The 25,584-nt window shown below is 44.2% G+C and overlaps 1 protein-coding gene across 1 annotated transcript in view; it reads left to right on the top strand.

Annotated features, from left to right (window-relative positions):
* Positions 1-25,584, top strand: part of DNAJC2 (DnaJ heat shock protein family (Hsp40) member C2) — a 1,234,748-nt gene that overhangs the window by 201,986 nt on the left and 1,007,178 nt on the right. Inside the window, exon 7 of the mRNA XM_044088515.1 lies at positions 18,581-18,586. Within this exon, the coding sequence (XP_043944450.1) occupies positions 18,581-18,586 (6 nt within the window). The remainder of the gene's footprint in view (positions 1-18,580; positions 18,587-25,584) is intronic.

Below are 25,584 nucleotides of genomic sequence, written 5' to 3'. Positions count from 1 at the left end.
TACCACCTTCCAGCACAGACGTGATTTCCGTGCCTCACTTTCCTGGTATTTCTTGATTAACTAGTGTAGTAGTGCTTGTTTGTAAACTGTGTACATGTGTGAGTGCTAGCCAGCATGTCTGACAAGCTGCAACAGCCCTCTGGTTTTAAGAGGTGTGTCTCTTGTTGGCATAAGATCCCCCATTCTGATGCCCACATGAGGTGTTTATACTGCTTGGGTCTGGGGCACTTGGAGGTGCCATGTGACATCTGTTTGGCTTTCAACCTTTGGGCCATCGCAGACTGACGAAATAAACTGATCCTACGAGATCTTCTCCTGGCTTCTGGAGCCGAGACTCCTGTAGCTAAGAAGTGTGCCCCTTTGATGTTTCTCAGGGGACCACATCTTCTGCTCCAGAGAAGAGACGGGCTCTCTCAGATCCATCCTCCTCAGATCTATTGGGTTCTTGTTTCTCTCCGGATCCGAGAGGACCATTGAATCCGATGGCACCTCCTTTGAATACGTCCTCTCAGATGGATTCTCAGACCTCAGGTTTGAGCACCCTATCTGAGTTTGTGCAACCTATCCAGATCCACAGCTCCTCCTCTTCGGTGCAGACGCCTAGTCAGGCTCACCAGGATTGGAGGTCTTGAGCCATACTCTAGGATGGAGAAAATCCCCCTCCCCTATCCAGATTGTCCAGCCCACTGTGTCATTGGCTAGGTCCTCTCACTTGTCTCTGTCCTCCAGATCCTCTCAACTGTCAAGCTTCGACATGGATTGGATGATTAGAAGTTTCCTCAAAGCCCAGATCCAGCTGGGGATCTTGCTGGATCCACTAGAGCCTCGACCCCCATACTACAGCCTCTTCCGATCTGATCTTCAGTTTTGGAGCCACAGGGCCTGGCTGTCCCAAGTGGACAGGTTTTGGAGCATGGAATACCTTTTTCCTTGAAACCCAGAAAGTGGTACAATGGTGCAAAAAGAAATACAAATGAACGAAAAAACGCACCACCAGGTTTTCCAGGCTCCACACAGTTTTATTTACAACAATTAAGCATTTTCATCAATCCAAGTTGACTTCATCAGAACTTGGATGGATGAAAGCGCTTAACAGTATTTGTAAATAAAACTGTGTGGAGTCTGGAAACCCTGGTGGTGCATTTTTTGGTTTATTTACCTTTTTTCTTGACCCTGACAGTGTCCCAGACCAGCTAGTCTCCACTGCTTTCGGTGCCAAGTGGGTCCTGAGAAGTCAGTGCTGATTCCTTTGGGACTGTGTTGGCTTCAACCTTTTCAGAGCTGTCCCTTCCCTTGGGGGCTTTGGCCTTCGACAGCTTGCGGCCGGCGCCTTTTGGAGGTGACTGATCCAGGATGACCTCGTCCTTCTCTCCCTTGGTGGTTTCGGCCACTGGGGTGGGGTGGGGTGGGGGTTTGTTTTGGAATTATTGGCCTTCCAGATGGCAGAAGGGGAATTCTCCACTCCTAGAGACCTGGTCCTTCCTCTGCCAGGTCCTACCCAATCCTCGGCGGATCAGGACTTTACTTCCATATATCAGATCCATGGTCATCCTTTCCTGGAAAGTCTTCAGCCTGTCCCTCAGCAAGGGCTCCCCACCCCATCTTCAGATTCCTCCCCTGAGTACCCAATGGAGGAGGATCCTCGGAAGTGTCTGTGCAAGAGAAAGCCCCAAGACTCCTCCTTGGAGTCATTGACAGAGGACACGTATTTCGAATGGGAAGGGTCCCCTTGATCTCGACCCGATGATATGTCCTTCAGGGATATCCTTGAAATTCTGAAGCAAAAGGGTGGATGGTCTTCCCATCCCCCTTCCTTGGAAGAGCCATTGTTCCTGAAGGCATGTGGGATAGCCCCATCAACATCCTGGGTGACCACACCCACGGACAAACTCCTTGATCTCATCGCCCGCCGAGCTTGGAAGGAGACTGACATGATGGAACCATTTCCCAAATGTGCGGAGTAAAGATGTCCCAGTTGATGCCATTGTGGTGTCGGCAACCACCAAAAATGGAACTAGCGGAAAAGAGCTCTACTATTCATCCACCAGAGTCTTGGACTTTGGACAGACACGGGAAGTGCATGTATTCCTCTGCCACTTTCTTGCTCAGAGCATTGGATTACTTGGCACATTTCACGTGCCTTCAGAGAGATTTGATTAAGGAAATCTCCACCTCTCTGATGCAGTCATTGTCAGAGGAAGATTGTAAAGGTCTTCCCTCAGCTGACCACTATATTTTATAGCTAATTCCTCAATGAGGTTAATCTCTGTCCTGCTGCTGAAGGTACCTCACGAGTGGCTTGTTCAGGCATAGCCCTTAAGAGACGTACCTGGATGAGACTTTGCAGGTTTGCACAACCCTTTAAGGCATCATTCATTAGCACCCCTTTTAATGACCCGCAGCGAACAGGAAGGTAAGACCCTGTCTGCAATAGGGATCCGATTTTCTTCCCCCAATGGACCTTCTCCAGGAGCCAGCAGAGTGGGAAAAATGTGGTTCTTGTAAATCCCAGGGGTCCTTTCCTGACTCGCAGGATGAATCCTCTTCTCATGGCAGAGAGAGATTGGAATGGCAGATGCCATGCCAGAGGGAGAGCGGGTCCCCAAAATCAGGGCTTCAGAGAACCTTTCACTAATAAGCCCTTCCAGCACTCCTGAAGCGCTGCCCATTTGTCTTGCTCTGGAGGGAGTCGGGGCAAACTTTCTTTACACCCATAAAGATGGACAAACATAACTGGTGATGCCTGGGTGTATAATTTCAAATGTTGCTATATTCCCTTTTCCCAGTTCTGACAGGTGTCTCCCCAACATGCCACCCAGTCAGAGGGAGCGTGACCTTCTAGAAGTTCAAAAACTTCTAAACAAAGTCATCCATCAGGTCCCCACTGATGAACAAGGGTGCTGAACTTAGTTGTGCATCTTTTTGGTACCAAAGAAGGCTGGGGATCTTTGACCCATTTTGGATTTGAGTAGTTTGAATTTGCAAGGAAGATGAAGTTCCCCATGGTCATGGTGCAGTTCATTCTGCCGCTGCTGTGCAAGGACAACTGGATGTACTCTGTAGATTTCCAGGATGCATACTGTCATATCAGAATAGACGGGCATGCCAGGAGATATCTGCGCTTCCGGCTGGGGGCCAGTCATAATCAGTTCAGAGCCCTGCACTTTGGCCTCACCACTGCCACCTCAGATGTTCACCAAATGCATGGCAGTGGTGGTAGCTCATCTTCATCTGCAAAGATTCCAGGTGTTTCTTTACCTGGATGATTGGCTGCTGATGACACCCATGAGTCATCACCTACTACAAGCTGTCCAGTTCATGTTACATCTGTTTCACCACCTGGGTATCTCAGGAAATATGACAAAATCCAAGCTGACTCAAGTACAGGAGATAAGAGCTCATAAGGACACAGCTGAACACAGTAACACAAGTAGCTGCCCTTCCCTCTCAAAGAATCTTCTCCTTGAAACAGCAGTTTCAACTCTTATTAGACTTTCCCAATCCATCAGCTTGACTGGTACTCATGGTCCTGGAATCCATGTCAACTGCTATTCTTTTGGTACCCCTGGTCGGGTTGTTCATGCAAATTCTTAGACCGTAACGGTACAATGGTCTGTTCATTGTCATTTCCAGTCAGACTCGCTCCAGTTTGCAGATGCCATCTCTGGTGGTGGACATTAATGAACCTCCATCTCAGAAAGCCATTCATTCTTCCCACTCCTTTTGCCACTGTGACCACAGACACCTCCCTGTTGGCGTGGGGGGACATTTCCAGGGAAGGGTGGTTCAAGGCACGTGGTCCACTACAGAGACCAAGTTGCATGTAAATGTTCTTGAGATGAGGGTGGTCCTCCTCACATTGCAAGCCTTTCAGGACTGCCGTCCTCTGGAAACTGTTGCAGTTATGATAGACAACAGGTCTGTGGTTTGGTACATCAACAAGTGGGGGGATCCTATTCGTACCCGTTGTGCAGGGAGGCCATGAAGGTTTGGGAATGGGAGATTTCTTCAAACCTTTCTCTTTGCAGTGCACATCCTGGGGGAATCTAGTGTTCCTTCGGACAGACTCAGCAGATCAATTTTTGAGTCCACACAAGTCTCTGAACCAATCAGAAGTGGAGCGGATATTCAGACATTGGAGCCAACCTTGCTGCGACCTCTTTGCCTCTTCCATAAACAAGAGTAGCAGGTACTTTGCTCAGATCCCTCCTATGGGGGAGTCACCCAGGGATGCTGTTGTCCAAGATTGGCCGTCAGGTCTCATTTATGCTTACCCACCTATTCCACTGATACCCAAAGTTTTTCAGAAAACCCACAGTTTGAAGACCAATCTACTCCTCATTGCCCCTTATTGGCCTAGCCAGGTATGGTTCCCGTTTCCTGTGGTCTCACTGCAAGCATCCTCCATGGGTACTGGATCCAAAACAGGATCTGATATCACACTCGTCAGAGCGCCAGATCCCCAGTGTATGATCCCTCAAACTAAATGCTTTGTTTTTCTACTTCCAGCAGCCTTACAAAACTCCAGGCTAGCTTCCCAGTCCATGAAATTAATTCTTGTTTCTCAAACTTCCTCCAGCAAGAAATTATATTGTAGAAAGTGGGAGATTTTCTATTTGGGCTTCACAGAGAAGTATGAACCCTTTTTCCATTTCTCTCCCTGACATTTTGATGTTTCTTGATTCACTATTTCAGCTCGGAGCTAGCTTTTCCAACATCAAGTTGCAGCTTGCAGCTATCTCCAACTTTCATGCGCAGAAGAATGCTGGTTTTCCATCCTGACTTTCCATGTCTAAGTTATGTTGGGCCTTTATGAAAGGTAGTTTATTTACCTTAGTCCCTTGATTAAGGATCCTTCTTTCCCTTGGGATCTCATTTTAGTGCTTCAAGTGCTGACCCAGAAACCTTCTGAACCTGCTGGCTCATGTGACCTAAGAATTTTTGTCATGCAGGACTGCCTTTCTGGTTGCTATTACTTCGGCCAGAAGGGTGTCAGAATTGCAAGCTCTGTCTTCTCGACTTCCATGTATCTCATTCTTGAGAGTGAGTCTGGCTTAAAATGAACCATGCTTTCATCCCAACAGTAGCTTCTGAGTCAAATATTAATAGGACTACACCTGCCCGTATTCTTTCCTGAACAATCCAATAAGGGAGAGTATACTTTACATATTTTGGATGTGCATAGACAGCTGCGTTTTTACCTACATAGAACGAGAGATCACAGGAAGTTGGACAGATTGTTAATTGCCTTTTCTCCAAACAGGTTAGGTTGGGTAGTTTCTAAAGTTATCTTAATGAAATGGTTTGTGAATTGTATTGCTGCAGCTTATGCCCAGCAGAGAACACATCTTCCCAATGCAGTGAGAGCCCATTCTACCAGGTCCATGCCTTATTCATCTGCCTTTTCTGCAAGAACTTGAACTTGATGAAATTTGCGCTGCAACTACTTGGTCCGCAGCTCACAAACATATGCTTCATTACAAGCTGGACATTTTCTAGAATCAGAGCATCCTTTGGTTCCACAGTGCTCAGGCATATCCTTCCATAGGGTCCTCCTGGGATTTTATGTTGCTGGGGACTCTGACCCATTCGTGATGTATAGTGAAATGGACATCATCAGATTTGAAGTTATGTGCTTACCATAACTTGGAATCTGCGTTGTCTTGTTTTACTATGCATCACATCCCACCCTACCTACCCCCTTCCTTTTACAAGTGAGATCGATGTGGAGGCTGAGGGAACCCACTGGTTCCCAGTTGGCTGTTGGCCATTTTCTGTGCTGTCTATCTTCTTTTTTTGAAACAGTCTGATTCAAAATAGAACTTTCTTTTATAGGCAGAGAAGTAGCAAATATCTTCAGGAAGGGGCAGCAAACTCAATCTGAGGGTTTGAAAAGAGTGCAGCATTATGGCAGTGGGAGGAGTTTGAGGCTCTGATCGTATGTAGCTGGAAGAATTGGCAGAGACTGATTAGAGGACAGATCCGAGGACACATTTACGATGCATAGTGAAATAGGATAACAGAGATGCCAAGTTATGGTAAGTACGTAACTTCTATTTTAGATCATCTAGGTAAGAGAATGTTCTTTTTTTTTTTTTCTTTAAAATTCTCAGTTACCAGGCATGCATATGGAGGTTTGTTTTGTTACATGGGTAGTCTGAACACATTTGCTACTTCTCTGCCTATAGAAGAAAGTTCCTTTTTGAATCAGACTGTTTCTACCTTGTCCCAGCTATCCAGACATGCTTGAAGGTGTTTATGAATGTGTAGATGCTGAGTATAGGGCCTCTGTTAGTGCTACACTGTTGAGAAGACTATATACTTGGGTACATAATCAAAAGTCTGAAGTCTTGTATTCAGCTTTAGATCCAGAGGTTTTATTTGGCTCATTTGCTACCAAGGCTCTTAAATAATAAGAAAGAAGAACATTTATTCAGGCAGCCTCCAAGATTTTTCATTTTCCCCCATTACAAATCATATAGGCCTCCCTCTCTCAAAAAAGCCATATAGGCAAGAACAATGAAATAACAGCACCAGGTTAAAATATAATACTCAGAGACAGAAAAGGCAAAATGGGTGAGGGTGGGGGGTAGCACTGCTGTACCAAAACCAACTCAACTTGGAACAAACAGATGTTAATATTCCACATATAGATAATGCAGAAATCATCCTTACAAGATTTGAAACTGAATCCAATAAACATATAAATATTATAGGCTGCTATTGCCCACCAGGTAACAACATTTGCAGTATGGAAAACCTACTAGAATGGATCGTTACCACAGGAAAACATCTTGCTAGGAGATTTTAATATGGACTGGCAAAATGGTACCGGCCATACTCCACTTCATGGGTTTACCCAGGTTATCTCATCCCCCACTAGAATTGATAAAAAATGCAAGTGTCTGTCCATTCTGGACTGGATTCTCGTATCCAGTCCTTCACTCACATGCCATGGAGGCTGTCTGCCAGACAGCCTGAGTGACCATCAGCCTACCTTACTTCTTAGAAGAAGAACTCACCATATTAACCAGACAACCTTTAAAGTAGTTGGAAACAAAAATAACTTTAAACCAGATGACTTTATAAATGCCCTAAAATGTTACAACTGGAAGCCACTTTCACAACTATCTCTAGATGACTCAGTACACTACTTTAACACATCCTTCTTACAAATATTAAACCGTCATGCAACCACTAGAACCATTAGAATTATACGCTGCCTGGCTAACTAGAGCAACTAAATCTATTCTCAAAGAAAGGGAACAAAGCATTGATACAGCTTCACAAAAACAGAACCCACTCCACAAAATAAAACTACTCAGAACTTTGCAATAAACCCAAAAAAACACATTAAACTAGACAAAATCAACTACTACCAAAACCTCCAAGAGAAATATAATCACAACTTTCAAAAATTCTGGTCCATTATAAGCTCTATACTTCTGCCAGGGAAATCTGCAACCCCTACACCAGCTACAGTTAATAACCTGGATAATATCCCAACTCAGTATAACAAATAGTTCACAGAAACAGTTCATACCCTTGCAGAAACCCAAACTAAAAGTAGCTGCAGCGACATACCCTCCACCCAAGACAACACAAACACACAACTCCCACTTTTGCCTACACCCATTTACAATCAAACCCATTTTAAAGTTCCTCCAGAAGCTTTAACCAACCACCCTGGCCACAGACAACGTACCAGTGGAATTCCTACAGCTAGCTGCAGAAGTTGTAGTCTATCTTATTGCGATTCTAATAAATAGATCAATATCAGAGTGTAAGGTACCTACTATATGGAAAATCTCCCACATAATACCACTGCACAAAGGATGCAATGAAGTAGAATTAAACAACTATCGACCTATTGCTATTTTATCTCCCTTATCAAAAATACTTGCAAGAGTTGTTCATACACTGCTAATGAACTACCTTCTAAAAAACAATCTGCTATCCAAGTATCAGCATGGTTTTAGATCCTTCCACAGCACCACCACAGCTCTGATGTCCTTTACCAACACAATCAACCACCACAGAAACAAAGGACAACTAGTTTCAGCCATTTTTCTAGACCTGTCTAAAGCTTTTGATATGGTCAACCATAATAAACTTCTTAATACACTATCCAACATAAACATCAGTGCCCCCTCTATCTTGTTGTTTAAAAACTACCTGTCAGGGCGCCAACAAGCAGTAAAATGGCAGAACCAACTATCCTCTGTCTTACCAGTATTCTTAGGAGGCCCTCAGGGCTCTATACTTGTCCCACTACTCTCCTCTCTATACTTGCCCCACTACTCTTCTCTCTCTTTACCAGCCAGCTCTCTACCTCTACACCCAATGCCTCAGTAGTGCAATATGCTGATGATGCCACCCTCATATGTGCAGCCCCACACATTAGATGACCTTCAGTCCCTAACCCAAAACTGCTTCTCACTAGCTGAGACCTGGTTCACTAATTTCCAGCTTATCCTAACCCTAAGCAAAACAAAACTCATCTTCGGACCCCCTCCCATGTGACGACGTTACCACAATGTCCATGAACAAAACCAAGATCACCCCCACCTCCCACACCAAACTCCTAGGTGTAGAAATAGACAATAACCTCATATTTGATATTCATGTAGCCCAAACTGTAAGGAAGGTTAACAAAAAACTCGGACTCCTCTATAGGAACAAACCATTTCTCACTAGACAAACTAAAACCACTATAGCCAGGACACATCTGTTGTCCACCCCTCCTCTATGCTACCCCAGTACTGACCAACCTCCGCAAAACCGACCTAAACAAACTAGAATCTTTGGGGGGGTGGGGGCAATGCTTTGTGAAACTGGCTGACTGATATTTCCTACACAGAGAAATGACCCATATAGTCTAAAGGCTACTGCAGAAGTGAGGAATTCTAACATCTACTGTTATGGCTTAAGTGCAACTTAAACTGTACTTCTGTGGATAGTTTTAGAAAAATTCAGTTTAGGTTTAAAACTGTTACAGTAACTGCTTTGAACCAGTGTGTTAATGCGGCTCTAATATAGGCTAATCTAGACTTGTATTACTGTACATTAGTCCCAGGGGGACACACAAGACTATGTATTAAAAGGGTTTCCGCATCCGAATCTGGGAGTAGTAAGACTCCCCCCTATGGAAAACTGTCTCAATGACTTGCTTTAAAACTTCCAAGCACATCCCAACTTGAAGGCTCCTTTAGGCCGAAAGATTGGTCTGCAAGCCAAAAACTGGGAACTCATTACCTGGGACAAATGGGTTTTAAATATAGTGTCCCAAGAATACAGATTTCACTTCCACACACTACCAACACCAAGTGGGTGGCCAGATCTACCCCCAAATCAATGGGCAGAGGCCCAAAATCAAGTACTCTCTCTCTTAAGCATGGGAGCTATTCACTTGGTACCAGAAGAGGAAAAGGGACATGGTTTCTATTCGAGAATTTCCCTGGTACCCAGTAAAGGCAATACATGGTGTCCTATCCTGGACCTTTCTACTCTGAACACCTTTCTGGTGATTCCAAAATTCAAAATGCTGACTCTTCACCAGCTGCTTCCTATGCTAGGCAAAGATGCATGGTTGGCAACACTAGACGTAAAAGAAGCATACCTGCACATCCCTATCAGGCAGTCTTGCAGAAGATACCTATGCTTCGAAGCAGGCTACATGCACGATTAGTTCTCTGCACTGCCCTTTGTGAATACCCAGGGCGCAGTAGATAAGCCAAAGTGCCTAGCTCCAGTTATTGCATTTTGCAGGCAAAGAAATATTCAGATATACCCATACCTGGACGATTGTCTAATTCAGGCAGAAAGCCAGGACATACTTTTGAATCACCTGACCTTTGTTCAAAGGGTGCTGACTTGTCTGGGGTACACCATAAACGAAAAGAAATCACACCTGGTACCCTGTCAACAAATTATATTCCTGGGAGCAAGCTTGAATACAACTTCCCAGATGGCTTTCCTCACGTCAGAGAAATGGATTCATTTGACAACCTACTTCAAACAAGTGGCCACAAAAAACATTTGTCTGCAAGGCAAATACTGCAAGCCTTTGGGTTCATGGCCTCCTGCATTCTTCTAATTCCGTGTGCAAGGCTGCATATGAGGAAACTACAATGGTATCTCAAAAGCTTATGGTGTCAACATTCACAGGGTGTAGAAGCAATGATTCCTATCATACCTTGCCTAAACCTAGAGTTCCTGTGGTGGGCAGAAGCCTACCACCAAAACAGGGGACTACCATTCACACTACCCCTGCCGCCCAAACCTTAACAACAGACGCATCAGATTATGCATGGGTTTCCCACTTGGCAGGGAAGTGCATTCAGGTTAAATGGAACCCAAGTCAAATGTACTTGCACATAAATCAAAAGGAAATGTTAGCTGTACAGCCTTCAAGGACCACATTCTTCCAGGACAACTAATGGTAAAGACGGGCAACACCACTGTCATGTGGTACATAAACAAGCAGGGGGGTACACATTCTTACCTCCTCTGCAGACTAGCCATGGCATTGTGGAACACAGCCTTGAGCTACCAAGTGAATCTACAAGCTCAATTCCTGCCAGGAAAACTAAATACACTGGCAGATGGACTAAGCAGAAACCTCATGGAACCACACGAGTGGAAACTGGAACCAAGGATTTTCAACATGTTGACAAGCAAATGGGGGAACCCAGATATAGATCTGTTTGCCTCCCCCAGAACCATCAATTGGACAAATTTTGCACAAGGATTCCCCACAACCTAGCTTGGAAAGTGGATGCTCTGTCCTTCAGCTGGAAAAACCTATCAGTTTATGCCTTTCCTCCTCTGCCTGTGCTCTCCAAGGTATTAATAAAGATCAAACAGGACAAGCCAAGGATGATTTTAATTGCACCAGACTGACCACGCCAACACTGGTGTACCCCCTCCTGCACAGTGTGTCACGCTTGACCCCATGGCACCTGCTTCAGACTCCTTCCCTGTTGTCTTATGAGAACCAGATTCTGCACCCTCAGCTGCAAACCCTAAACCTAGCAGCCTGGCTAATTACCTAATCAATCCTTTACCAATCCTCAGTAAATCGGTGATGGATATTATTTTAGAGGCAAGGAGGCCTAGTACTAAAAAATCTTTTGCTGCAAAATGGAAAATATTTTGTGCCTGGAACCAATCTCAAGGGAGGAGTGCAGCAGTGCCCAATTTACCTCAGATTCTACAATATTTGACTGAGAGGCTTCATAAGGGCTTGTCCTTTTCCTCCATCAAAATTCATGCCTCAGCCATTTCAGCTCATTGTAGCACAGAGCCCTCCCCTCTTCTCTCACCCACTGCTCAAGCAGTTCCTCAGAGGGGCCAAAAATTTAAGTCCACCCAGGAGAGCTCTTACTCCTGCCTGGGACCTTAACTTCGTCTTGGAGAAACTCACTCTTCCTCCTTTCGAGCCAGCTGCTACTGCAGATTTAAATTCCTTCCCTGGAAAACAGCTTTCCTTTTAACAGTTACTTCTGCAAGAAGGGTATCTGAATTACAGGCCCTTATAGCAGTAGAGCCCTTCATCATCTTTCATGCGGACAGGGTGTTTCTCAGAACTAATCCCTCCTTCATGCCCAAGGTGGTATCCAGTGTGGCTCTTAATCAGTTCATTCATTTGCCTACCTTCTTTCCTAACCCACAGAACAAAGGGGAACGGATTCTGCACTCGTTAGATGTGCACAGACAACTTAGATCCTACTTGGATAGGACTAAACCACAAAGGAAATCTGAACAACCGCTGGTGGCATTTGCTGCAGGGACAGAGGGGAACACTATTTCCAAGCAAACCATTTCAAAATGGATAGGCCACTGCATTCATTTCTGCTATAAACACAATGGAAAACCTATCACACAGGGCATCAGACCCCATTCAACCAGGGCTGCATCTACCTCTACAGCCTTTCTCAGGGGCGTCCCTACAAGGGACTTCCTAGAAGCTGCTACATGGAGTTCTGTACATACTTTCACCAAGCATGATCATTTGCCAATTTTCTCTAAAACCACAGCTGGCTTTGCCACTGCAGTCTTGCAGGGCCTTATAACTGCTCCTAATTCTGTTTAAATTCCTCCTCCCAACCTTAGCTTTGGGAATCTACCCAAATGTAATGACTGCAACAGTGAAACACTAAGAACATAGTACAGTTGTGTACACTTACCATAAATGTAGATGTTCGAATGTATTCACTGTTGCAGTCCTGGTTACCCTCCCTCCAGCCCCCTTTCTTCTTTTTGTTATACCTCTACTCTCCCTTACTATGCTCAAAAAGCTTTTTGGTGTATTTGCTTTTTTGTTGGAGGTATATCCTTGTATTTATAGTTTTAATTGCTTCCCACTAGGGTGGCACCTGACATCTGGGGCAAGAAAAACTGATGTAATGGAATCAGGTGCATGTTTTATACCACTGACGGCCTTACATCATGGAAGAAAGGGACAGCAACCGACGCAGGACCCAAGACTTTAATCAGGCCGAGTGAGGGCTACCTGCAAGCAGATAACCCAAATGTAATGACTGCAACAGTGAATACACTCTAACATCTAAATTTATGGTAAGTGTACACAACTGTACTTTCCTTCCCAGGATCATGTTTTTCTGGGTTGCAGGATTGAGACCATTCCTATGCTGACATCCCTGCCTCCATCCAAGTCACCTTTTTTAATCTCCTCTTTTTCTGTCTTCACTCACAGCCAGGGATTTCTCAGGGTTCTAGGATTCATGGCCTCCTCCATTCCTGTGCTCCCTGTAGCCAGACTCCATATGAGAAAACTGTAGTGATTCATAAAGTCAGTGGGGCTTTTCTAGTCTGTCATCCACTGGATTGCGTAGATGTTCTTCGTGTTTCACTGTTGCAGTCATTACATTTGGGTAATCCTGCTGGCAGGTTGCCCTCAGCCAGCCTGAATTCCAAAGTCTTGGGTTGTGAAGGCTACTTTCGCCCCTTCCCTGATGTCAGGTCGTCAGGGGTATAAAAGATGCAGCAGACGCCATTTTCTTTAGTCTTTCTTGCTGTGCGGTGCCCGAAGTAGAAGCAGTTTTTAAGTGCCGGTCGGCCGACTCCTGAGATTTTCGTGTTCGATTTTCAGATCCGAAGTCTTCAATAAAGCGAAGTACCCCGTTGGGGAAACTTTTTTTTTCTTGCTCCAGACCGATATAAATCCTGCTTTAAGGGAAGGTCGCCTCACTTGGTGCGAACGCACGGACAAGGTCAACTCCATAGTCCCACTACCACCATAAAGCTCGACCAAGGTTAATAAGTCCTGTAATTAAGCATAAATAAACCTATATTTATCTCAGTTAAAGCCAAAATACTGGGTTCACTAACACAGCAGTAAACCCCATAGTCATAACCAAATAAATCTACTCCCTTGGATAATACCAGCAGAAATTGTAGCCTGCATGAACAAAAGAGGCAGGGTATAGTCTGGGGCTTAAACAACCAAACTGATAAAAACAGGTTCCTCTATGCACACACTTCATTCAGTTTACTCACTGTATTCACGGGCCCTGGAAAGTCCGAGGCAGGTTTAGCCCCGCTCCGCTTCGCTCGGGCTCGCTACGTGCCCCACCCTGCCCCCATATCCCACCCGCCCCCACTACTTCCACATTTATAGCTACCAAGCCGCACCCCCACTTCCTTTCCAACCTACATAGCTTCCTCTCTACCATCTCCCTCCCCCTCCCACCACTTTAAAGATTAACCACTACCACTCCTCCAAAGTATTTCACCCTCATCCTTGGACAAAAAATACCATCCCATACACCATGTCAAAGCCAACTTGTAAAATCCTCCCCCTCATCCTACTGCTCATAATTATACCATACTTCCTAACTAGCTATGAACATTTGCCATTTTTAGGCTTTCACTATCCAAAATACCAAACCAGTACCCCCTCACCTCCACCTATTGCTGAATTCTCCCCCTACTATACAACCACAAAAACTACAAATTCCAACAACCTGTATCTTAATAAATTGTACCAAACAACCCCAAAATCCAAATATGGTCTAAAACTACTAATTAAAGTCCTGAGACTACTAGCTTATCTAAGAAAAAACATAACCAAAGATGGAGACATCCATCCTAATCCAGGCCCAACCTCAACTCCAGACTCTACCAGACCTCCACTCTCCCACAGACTGGCTAACTCCCTTCTAATTTGCCACTTAAACATAAGAAGCCTAAACAACACGGTACATAACTTGCATGCTGTGCTAGCAACCTACCTCCCTGACATAATGTATGTATCAGAAACCTGGCTTAGGCCATCAACCAAAGATAATGAGATCTTGCCACCCGGGTTCAATATACTCAGGGTTGATCGCATAAAGAAAAGGGGAAGTGGGATAGCTGTCTTGTACAATAGCACACTTAACATCATAACTAATCCCAAGCAATCACCCCAGGTCTCCAATGCTGAAATACTAGCTCTAAAACTACAACTAAACAATCAAAAAAGCATAAATCTAATTGTGATCTATATCCCCCCTGGGAATAATTCAGAAACATTTAGAGATCATTCTAAATTGGATAGCTAACAACTACCCTCAAGAAACTATTGTCCTGGACGATGTTAATATTGACTGGAACCAGTGTTCCGCACAGTCCAACCCCATTTCTATAAACCTCCATGGATTCTCACAGATCATATCCTCTACCACCAGACTAGGAAATTCTAACCAAAAAGAGAGTATACTTGACTGGATACTCACCAACAGAGACACCCCCATAAGTATATGCCTGGGACTCTCCCCAATGATCTTAGTGATCACCTGATCACATACATTATGAAAGACAAAACTGTCTGCGCTAGTTTGCCTATCTATAGGTCCATCAGAACCAAGAAAAACTTTGACCCAACAAAATTTCACATGGAACTCAAATCCTGTAACTAGTCAAAGCTAAAGTACCTTCCCCTAGATGAGGCAGTGTCATTCTTTAATAACACATTCCTTACCATACTTGACTCTCATGCTCCAAAACGGTCACCCAGAATTAAAACACAACTAGCACCCTGGCTAACAACAGAGTCCAAATCTAAAATAACAATTAGAGATAAAGCATGGGACAAATGGCGTACTACCAAGTTACCCCTAGATCGCATTAAATTCCAACAACTAAGAAACGAGACTAAAAAAGCCATCGCACTAGACAAGAAAAACTACTTTTACCATCTGCAACATAAACACCAAAATAACCCTCAAAAGTTCTGGGCAGGCTTAAATAAACTTCTCCAACCAGGCAAATCCACCACTTCTACCCCAGGAACATTATCTGATAAGAGCCAAGAAGAAGTAGCAAATACCTTTAATACTTTCTTCACCTAAACCATTCAGTCCTTAGCTAACCAACTATCTCCTCCCTCCTCCACATCAAAAAATGCTACTCTCTTTTAACCTCCAACCTGTGTCCACATCCCTTATCAGATCCCTATTGAAAAAGCTAAAGCCAACCACCCTTTCTGCTGATCTTCTCCCAGACGAATATCTGCAAATAGCTGCAGATGTCATAGCCTACCCTATCTCGATCTTAATTAACAGAACCATAACCGAGGCCACAGTCCCCTCAATATGGAAAATATCCTACTTTATACCACTCCATAAAGGCAGCACATCCACAGAACTATCAAACTACAGACCAATAGCCATACTATCACCACTTGCCAAAATTATGGAAAAGTGTGTGCATAACCAACTAATGTCCTATCTCACCCAGAACAAACTACTAACAGACTCTCAACATGGATTTAGACCCCATCACAGTATGACCACTGCCCTCCTCTCTTTTACCGAAAAAATAAACCTTAACCGGAATAACAAAAAAATATTCTCTGCTCTCTTCCTGGACCTGTCGAAAGCCTTCAACATGGTAACCCAACTGCTACTTCTCCACACTCTGGTAACCCTGCATCTAGAAAATCCAGCTCTTTACTGGTTTCAAGCCTACCTCACTGGCAGACAACAAGCAGTACTGTGGCAGAACAAGCACTCTTGCCTGCTACCAAATACCATAGGAGTTCCTCAAGGCTCCATATTAGGACCTCTTCTCTTTTCAGTCTTCATAAATTACCTCCATACAGTTATCCCTGAAACCACCTGTATACAGTATGCAGATGACTCAACTCTAATATGTTCCAATGCCTGTCTAGAAAACCTACTAACTACAACCCAGCACAGTTTTACAACAGTCGAAAACTGGCTCGCTGACCCATCACCTGATCTTAAACCCAAATAAAACCAAACTACTTCTCTTCTACCCAACTAGTAAACCACCTACCACACACTTTACTATACAATCCAACAATGGGACCATTATCTCCCCTGACACCTATGCAAAGCTACTAGGAGTAAACACTGACAATAAACTTAGATTTGATATGCATATCAACCAAACCATTAAGTCAGTAAACAAGAAACTTGGGTCCTTATACAGGATAAAAACCTTCCTAACTCCAACTGCCAGAGCAGCCACTGCCCACTCACACCTTCTCTCTACACTACTTTATGCCTCTCCTGTGCTTACTAACCTTAACAAATCTGACCTAAACAAACTCTCATCTTGTTATAATCATATTGCCAGATTAGTAACTGGCTTGCCCTACAGAACACACCATTGTATTAACCTGAAAAAACTTGGCTGGATAGAACTTCCAAATCTTCTCCAGCTGTACCAACTCATAGAAGCATTTAAAATCATTAACAACCTGAGAACACCCCTGCTCTAAAAAATATAATAATTCCTTACACCAATCTAAGTTGCCTTCGCTCAGCAAATAGACTCCTTGTCCAAACAATTAAATCTTACAACCTAGGTGGTGACGCTCTGTTTGCCAATACCACTGGAAAAATATGGAACTCCCTCCCCAACAACCTCATGCTTATAACTTCACTAGTTCAATTCAAAAAGAGTCTAAAACTCCATTATAAGTCACATTGGCTTTGTCTTTGCACAAACCCAGACTAGCTCTTTGCAGTAAACCAAGCCCATACTAGTTCTTAGTATTATCCAATCCCAAAAAGAACAACCTAGAGAGGGGATATCTAACCTCAAAAGAACAATGTATGTTAGCCAAACTCTAAGCTATAATTTGTCCTAATGACTTTGCTAAGCATGTTATTAATGTACAGTATAATGAACTGTAGTATTCTGCATTTGCTAGAGCATGGTAGTTTATGATGGTATGTAAATTGCTTTTTTCTTTTTCATTTTTGTTCATCTTAAACTCTATTTTGTAACTATCTGTCATTGTAACTCTGTTGGAGCTTTTCTCCCCGGGCCTCCGCTGAAAATGGACATGTATCCAGTCGGACCAACCCTTGTCAACAAATGTAAAAAAAAAAATAAATAAATAATAAAATAAATGTCAGAAAAAGTTAATAATTGTATTTCTTGTGGGAAGCAAATACCTCATAAGGATTTTCATTCTTACTGTATTCCTTGCCTAGGCCCTGATCACAATGTTTCTGGTTGTCGGTTTTGTGCTAGATTTAACCAACGCACTATTAAGCATCTGTATGATTTTGCTTTAAACTATTTTGGACGCCAGTTTAATTGTCCAGAAATGTCATCGGATAGCCATCTGACTACCGGAGTTCACAAGAAACGGAAAGAAAAGGAAAGAGATAGACAGCCATGGCCCCAAAACCGACGAAGCTTCTCCTAAGCCAGTTGCCGGTTCTCAGTGAGGCGCTTTCGCAGCCCCTAACGCCCACTACTTGTGAGTCACAGGCCGCTACTGACTCACACGTGGAGTCGGCCACGCCGCTGGAAACTCAAGGTATTGGAGCCTCGGATATTACCCCTTCAGATGGGTCCGGAGCCGCTGAGCAGGCACCGGCTTCTGAGGGTTTATTCAGACCTAAACATCTTTACATCAAACCGACTTCAGCTTCACAGGCAAAGACTAAAGAACCTTCCAAAGCAAAGAAACAAACTCAAGAGCCACGTGGTCAGGCCTCTATGCCCAAAAAACAGATGCTCAAAATGGCCGAAGACTTGATTACCTTGATCAGGGGTTCCCATCCCCCTCCTGACAAGAGGCCTAGACAAGAGACTGACTATGAATCTTCTGATCAGGTTTCCCTTTCTTCTGATTCCTCTACTGATCAGGAATATTCTATTCCCCCCTATGAGGATTCTGAATCTGAAGAATCTATACCTTCAGCTTCTCCTCCTGAGGACTATTCTTTTGGGGAAACTTTATGTACCATGAGGGAACATTTCCACTGGGAGAGCCAAGATTTTTCAGAATCTAAAAAAGAGGCTCTGGGATTTCCTTTTACTACCTCAACACAAGCCACTAGCCATCCCACCTGTGTTAGACATTGTAGATGTTGTGTTTTCGGAGTCTAGTCTTACCCCTGACTCCTTACCTCCAGCTCCTGTTAAGCCTGACAGATATTACAGGGTTCCTGACTCTCATAAATTCCTTTTTAAAAACCCTGCTGCAGACCCAGGAACTATTTCTCAGGGTTCCAAAGGAGTTGAGGCTTCCGCTGCAAAAAACCCTAGCCCCTCTGACGGTGATTTAGGGCACTGGATAGATGGGGAGAAAAAGGTTTACAAATCTGCTATCTTGGCTATAAGAGGCTTAAACTGTCAGTTTCATATGCTCAAATATCAGCAACATGTCATGGCATTGCTTAAACAGAAAATGTTGTTAAACTCTGAATGTGCAGAAAACAAGGAAATGCAGGATTTATTGCATGCAGCTGAACAATGTGGATTTGATTCTTTAGAGGCCTCCTGCAGGGCCGCAGTTACAGGTTCTGTAATTAGGAGGCATGCTTGGTTAAAGGAACAAAACCTGCCTGATCATGTTAAAGTCAAATTATTAGATGCACCTTTACAGCATGATACTTTGGTGTTAAGGCAGAAGAAGTGTTAAAGAAAATTGAGGACAAAGCTAAATCTATGCAAACGGTTAAAGATTTCTTACAAGTACAGCCAGCTAGGTTTAGCAGACACTGGCCAACAAAGAATTGGTCCTTTCCTGTGTCAGACAGACCTCAAAGGGGGCAGATCCAGACGCCCTAGAGGCAGATCCCAGGCGCAAGGTTCATACCGCTCAAAGCAATGGGGAGCTTCTACCCCTATCTGTTTTAAACGCATTCCTGGATATACCAAAATTCAAGATGTTGACCTTGCATCAGCTTCTGCCCATGCTGGGCAAGAACCGCTTGGCTTGTGACTTTAGACCTAAAAGAGGCATACCTGCATGTCTCAATCAGACAAAGATGCAGAAGATACCTCAGATTCAAGGCTGGCTCAATGCATTACCAATTCTCTGTACTGCCCTTTGGCTTATCTACTGCGCCCAGGGTCTTTACAAAGTGCCTGGCACCAGTAATTGCATTCTGCAGACAAAGAGGAATACAAATATATTCTTACTTGGACGACTGTCTAATTCAAGCAGAGAACAAGGACATTCTTCTACAGCATCTGGCATTTGTGAAAAGACTTCTAACATACCTAGGGTACACAGTCAACGAAAAGAAATCAAAACTAGTACCCTCTCAAGAGATAATATTCCTGGGTGCAAGCTTAAATACAACTGCCCAGATGGCTTATCTCACGCCAGACAAATAAAGGCAACTGACTACCTATTTCAAAATGTTGGCAACAAAGGCCCAGTTATCTGCAAGAAAAATTCTGCAGGCTTTGGGCTTCATGGCATCCTGCATCCTACTAATTCCGTATGCAAGACTGCATATGAGGAAACTTCAGTGGTACCTAAAAAGTGTTTGGACTCAACATTGCCACAGCCTGGAGACTATGATTACTCTCATTCCCTGCCTGCAACAGGAGTTTCGATGGTGGGCAAAGGCTTGTCACCAAAACAAGGGACCAGCCATTCACATTACCCCCAGCCAGGCAGACACTAACAACGGATGCATCAGATTATGCCTGCGGGGCCCACATGGCAGGAAGATGCATTCAGGGCACATGGACCTCAAACCAAATGCATCTACATATCAATCAAAAAGAGATTCTAGCAGTTCAAAATGCCCTGACAGCCTTCAAGGGCCTACTTCATCCAGGACAATTACTGATAAAGACAGACAGCACCATGGTGGTATATAAACAAGCAAGGGGGCACACATTCTTACCCCCTTTGCAGACTAGCCATGACTTTGTGGGACACAGCATTGACTTAACAAGTACGTATGCAGACACAATTCCTGCCAGGAAGGAAAAGTACTCTGGCAGACGAACTAAGCAGAAACCTCATGGATCCCCACGAGTGGCACCTAGACCCACAAGTCTTCAGCATAACAAGAAAATGGGGATGCCCGGACATATACCTATTTGCCTCCCCTAACAACTACCAACTAAAAAGATTCTGCACAAGGATTTATCATAGACAAGCATAGAAAGTGGACGCCCTATCAGTATATGCATTTACCCCTCTGCCTCTCCTCCCCAAGGTACTCCTAAAGGTCAGACAGGAGAAGCCAAAGATGATACCAATTGCCCCAGACTGGCCCTGCCAGCATTGATACCCAATTCTAAGGAGCTTGTCTCAATGCCCAGCTTGGACCTTACCTCAAATACCTCAGCTACTGTCCCAGCAAAACAGTCAGATCCTACACAGCCAACTCATAACTTTAAACCTGACAGCATGGCTAATAATGTAGTCATAAAAAACACACGTCTCAGTAAAGCTGTGATGGATGTCATTTTGGAAGCCAGAAGGCCTAGTACTAGAAAATCTTATGCTGGAAAATGGAAGAGATTCTGTGCTTGGAACCAGGCACAAGGAACTGATACAGCTGTACCAAATATTCCTCAGATTTTGCAATACTTAACTGAGGTGCTGGACAAAGGCTTATCGTTTTCATCTATTAAAATTCATGCCTCTGCCATTTCGGCTCATTACAGTGTAGAGCCACCAATCTTTTCTCATCCCTTATTAAAGCAGTACCTCAGAGGAGCCAAAAATTTAAGACTCCCAAAGAGATCACCAATGCCTGCATGGGACCTCAACTCTGTCTTGGAAAAACTCACCCTGCCTCCTTTTGAATCAGCGGCTTCTGATGATATAAAGTTTCTATCTTGGAAAACAGCTGTGCTCCTAGCAATAACTTCTGCAAGAAGAGTTTCAGAGCTACAGGCACTCATGGCTGTGGAACCTTTTATCATTTTTTATCCAGACAGGGTCTCTCTGAGAACAAACACAACATTTATGCCTAAGATGGTGTCGAGTGTGGCTCTCAACCAAACCATTCACCCGCCAACCTTTTACCCAAATCCACAGAACATGGGGGAGAGAATTCTGCATTCTTTGGACGTACACAGACAGCTTAGATTCTACTTGGACAGAACCAAAGTTTTCAGAAAGACAGAGCAATTACTAGTGGCATATGCTGCAGCATCACAAGGAAAGGCTATCTCAAAGCAGACTATTTCTAGGTGGATAGGCCACTGCATTCGTTTCTGCTATATACACCATGGCAAGCCAGTACCTAAGGGCATTAGGCCACACTCAACCAGAGCTGCAGCCACTTCAGCAGCCTTTCTCAGAGGTGTACCTACCAAGGACATTTTAGAGGCTGCTACTTGGAGTTCAGTGCACACATTTACAAAGCACTATCATCTGCGATTCTACTCTAAATCCAGGGCAGGCTTTGCCTCTGCAGTACTGCAGGGCCTCATAGCCGCTCCTAATGCTGTTTAGCTCCCGCCTCCCAACCTTAGCTTTGGGACTCTACCCAAATGTAATGACTGCAACAGTGAAACACGAAGAACATAGTACGGTTGTGTACACTTACCATAAATGTAGATGTTCAAGTGTATTCACTGTTGCAGTCCAGGTTACCCACCCGCCATCCCCCTTTCTTCTGATGGAACCTTTCTTTCCTTCTCTGATTTATACAACCTATGTGGTGTATTTGCAAGTAGATGAAGGTAAAGTTTATATTGGTGCATGTATTTATATATATATATATATATATATATATATATATATATATATATATATGTGTGTGTGTATTTATATATATATATATAAATATAAATTTTGGCTTCCCTTTTAGGGGGCACCTGACATCTGGGGCAAGAAAAACTAAAGAAAATGGCACTGGACGCATCTTTTATACCCCTGACGTCAGGGAAGGGGCGACAGCAGCCGACGCAGGACCCAAAACTTCGGGATTTAGGCCGGCTGAGGGCAACCTGCCAGCAGGATTACCCAAATGTAATGACTGCAACAGTGAATACACTCTTAACATCTACATTTATGGTAAGTGTACACAACTGTACTTTCTTTCCTTCCATGTCACAAACTCAAGCTTCGGTAGTGGAGTCATCAGCTTTCCGTCAACCCAGGACTTCCTTTTCAACCCACAGTCCCATCTCAGGAGTTATTTTTGGATGCATTGAACAAGGAGTGGGAAGCTTCCTATGTTTCCCTCAAGGTCAAGGGTCTCTGGCCTCCTCATCAGAGGTCAGATCATATCAACATGAAGTAGATGAGAGCTCTCCTTTTTGATCTTCAGGCTTTTTATTCCCTTTCTTCCAGGGCCTCTCAAAATTTTTACAGACAATACCACAGTGATGTGGTATATCAACAACCAAGAGGGGATAGTGGTCCTGACTTCTTTGCAGACTTGTTGTTCAGGTCAGGGATCCAGCTGTCCGGTATCGAGTGACTCTTTAGGCTGTCTGCATTCCTTTAGAGCAAAGTATAGTGGCAGACTCTTTGAGCAGGTCTAGTACATAGGCTCACAAATAGAAGATTTACAGAGATGTGTTTTTGGACATTGTCCACAGGTGGGGAACTCCACAGATAGATCCTTTTTGCCTCTGCTTTGAATAGACAACTTTCTGTTCTCTGTGCCAGAGTCCCAAGTCCTGTGGCTTTGAAGTTGTTTGCACTGTCTATTCCTTGGAGAGAGATGTTTCTCTGCACTTTCCCTCCTCTTATTCTGATTCTGAGGGTCCTACTCATGATCAAGTAAGACCCCCCCAAATCTTGTTGGTGACCCCCTTTTGGCCCAGATGGCATTGGCTCCCCCTTTACTTAACTTGTGGTGACTACCCCTGGTCATTCCACAGCGTGGACCTTTTCACACAAGAAAAGGGTGTGTCTAATCCATCCTTGCGTGTCCACTCTTCAACTGATGCTGTGGATGATAGGATTTTGATTCTTTTTAGGCACTTTTTTTTTTCCTGAAGATGTGCTTAGGATTCTGCAGGAGGTCAGGAAATCATTTGTCCAAATGGAAGAGATTTTCTGTCTGGTGCCTTTTCTCGTAAACAAAACACATTTTCTTTGGGGATCCAATGGATGTTCATCGTGTTACACTGCTGCAGTCATTACACTTGGGTTATCCTGCCGTCAGGTGGTTCCCCAGTCGGCCTGAGTTCCAAAGTCTTGGTCCGGCGTCAGTTGCTGTCGCCTCCTCCCTGACGTCACTGCGACAGGGGTATATAAGATGCAGCCAACGCCATTTTCTTCAGTCTTTCTTGCTGCGCGGTGCCCGAAGCAAAAGCAGTTCGCAAGTGCCAGTCGGCCGACTCCTGAGATTTTCATTCCAAATCCAGAACCGAAGTCTTCTACAAAGCTAAGTACCCCGTTGGGGAAACTTTTTTCTTGCCTCAGACCGATGTCAGTAAAAGTTAATAACTGTATTTCTTGTGGGAAGCAAATACCTCATAAGGATTTCAATTCCTACTGTATCCCATGCCTAGGCCCAGACCACGACATCACTGGTTGTCGGTTTTGTGCTAGGTTTAACAAGCGCACTATTAAACATTGGTTTGATTTTGCCCGACATTATTTTGGCAGAAAATTCAATTACACCATGCCATCGGAACTTCCGACGACTGGAATACATAAAAAGCGCAAAGACAAGGATAGGCATCCGAGGCCCAAAACTGACGACGAAGCCTCTTCTAGGCCAGTCGCAGGTTTTCCGGTTTTCAGCGAGGCGCCTTCACAGCCCCTGACGACCACTTCTGCAGAACCACAGGCTACCTCAGACTCTCACGTGGAGATGGCTGGGCATTCGGACGCACAGGTTTTTCAGCATACCGAAACTAATCCTTCAGAGGGATCCGGAGTAGCTGAACAACCCGCAGCTTCAGAGGGTGTTTTCAGACCTACTCGGATAAGCATTAAACCCTCTGCTAAGTCTAAACCTCCTTTAAAAACAAAGAAACAAATACAGCATTCTCCAGGACAGGCCTCCATGCCAAAGAAACAAATGCTCAAAATGGCCGAAGACCTAATCACTCTGATCAGGGGGTCCCATCCCCCTTCTGATAAAAGGCCTACACAGGATGCAGACTATGACTCATCCGACCAGGTGTCCATCTCTTCAGATTCATCCTCAGACCTAGGATATTCTTTACCCCCTTATGAGGATTCTGATGTTGAGGAATGAATTCCATCAGCCTCTCCACCTGAGGGCTACTCCTTTGGGGAAACCTTACATACCATGAGGGAGCATTTCCATTGGGGAGGCCAGGATTACTCTGAGTCCAAGAAAAGGCTCAGAGACTTCCTTTTATTTACCTCAACACAGACCCCTTGCTCTTCCGCCAGTGTTAGTTATTGTGGATGATGTGTATACTGAATCAAGCTTAAATCCTGATTCTTTACCTCCAGCCCCAGTTAAGCCTGATAGATACTACAGAGTCCCTGACTCACATAAATTTCATTATAAAAGCCCTGTTGCTGACCCTGAAACTATTTCTCAGGGACCCAAAGGGGTTAAGGCCTCATCAGCAAAGAATCCAGTTCCCTCTGACAGAGATTCCAGAGCATTAGACAGATGGGGGAAGAAAGTATGTAAGTCTGCAACTTTAGCAATGAGAGCCTTAAATTGCCAGTTTCACGTGCTAAAATATCAGCTATTTTTGATGTCTCCGTTGAAACAAAAAATGCTTCCAGATTCAGATCCTCCTAATTTTAAGGAAATGCAGGATTTATTGCATGCAGCTGAACAAGTGGGAAAACGTACTTTGCAATGTGGCTTTGATTCTTTAGAGGCCTCCTGTAGAGCAGCATTTACAGGCTCTGTCATTAGAAGACATGGTTGGTGTAAAGAACATGCGTTACCAGATCATGTTAAAGCAAAATTATTGGATGCACCTTTGCAGCAGGATGTGTTATTTGGAGTTAAGGCAGAAGAGGTATTAAAGAAAATGGAGGATAAGGCAAAATATATGCAAACGGTGAAGGTTTTCTTACAGGTTCAGCCTCCTCTATTTAGCAGAAATTGGCCAACAAAGAATTGGTCCTTTCCAGTTACAGACATACCTGAAAGGGGCAGATACAGACGTCCAAGAGGTAGAGGTCAACCACAAGGTCCTTACAGGCCTCGACAATGGGGGCATCAAGCCAGAAAGAAGGGGAAGACAGGCCCCAACCATATAAAAAACAGCCCCAATGATTTCCCACTACAGCTGCCAAACAGCTCTCTCTTGGCAGCCCCCTTGGGAGGAAAACTGGCACTTTTCTATCACAATTGGCATATGATCACCAAAGACAAATGGGTTCTCAACATTGTATCTCAAGGTTACAGGTTCCACTTTCGCACTCTGCCAAGG

The sequence above is a fragment of the Protopterus annectens genome, chromosome 11.part0 (genome assembly GCF_019279795.1).
Source record: "Protopterus annectens isolate FY-2018-M chromosome 11.part0, PAN1.0, whole genome shotgun sequence".
NCBI lineage: Eukaryota > Metazoa > Chordata > Ceratodontiformes > Protopteridae > Protopterus > Protopterus annectens.
The sequence above is the reverse complement of the archived record's forward strand: the minus strand, read 5'-3'. Positions and strand labels throughout refer to the sequence as shown.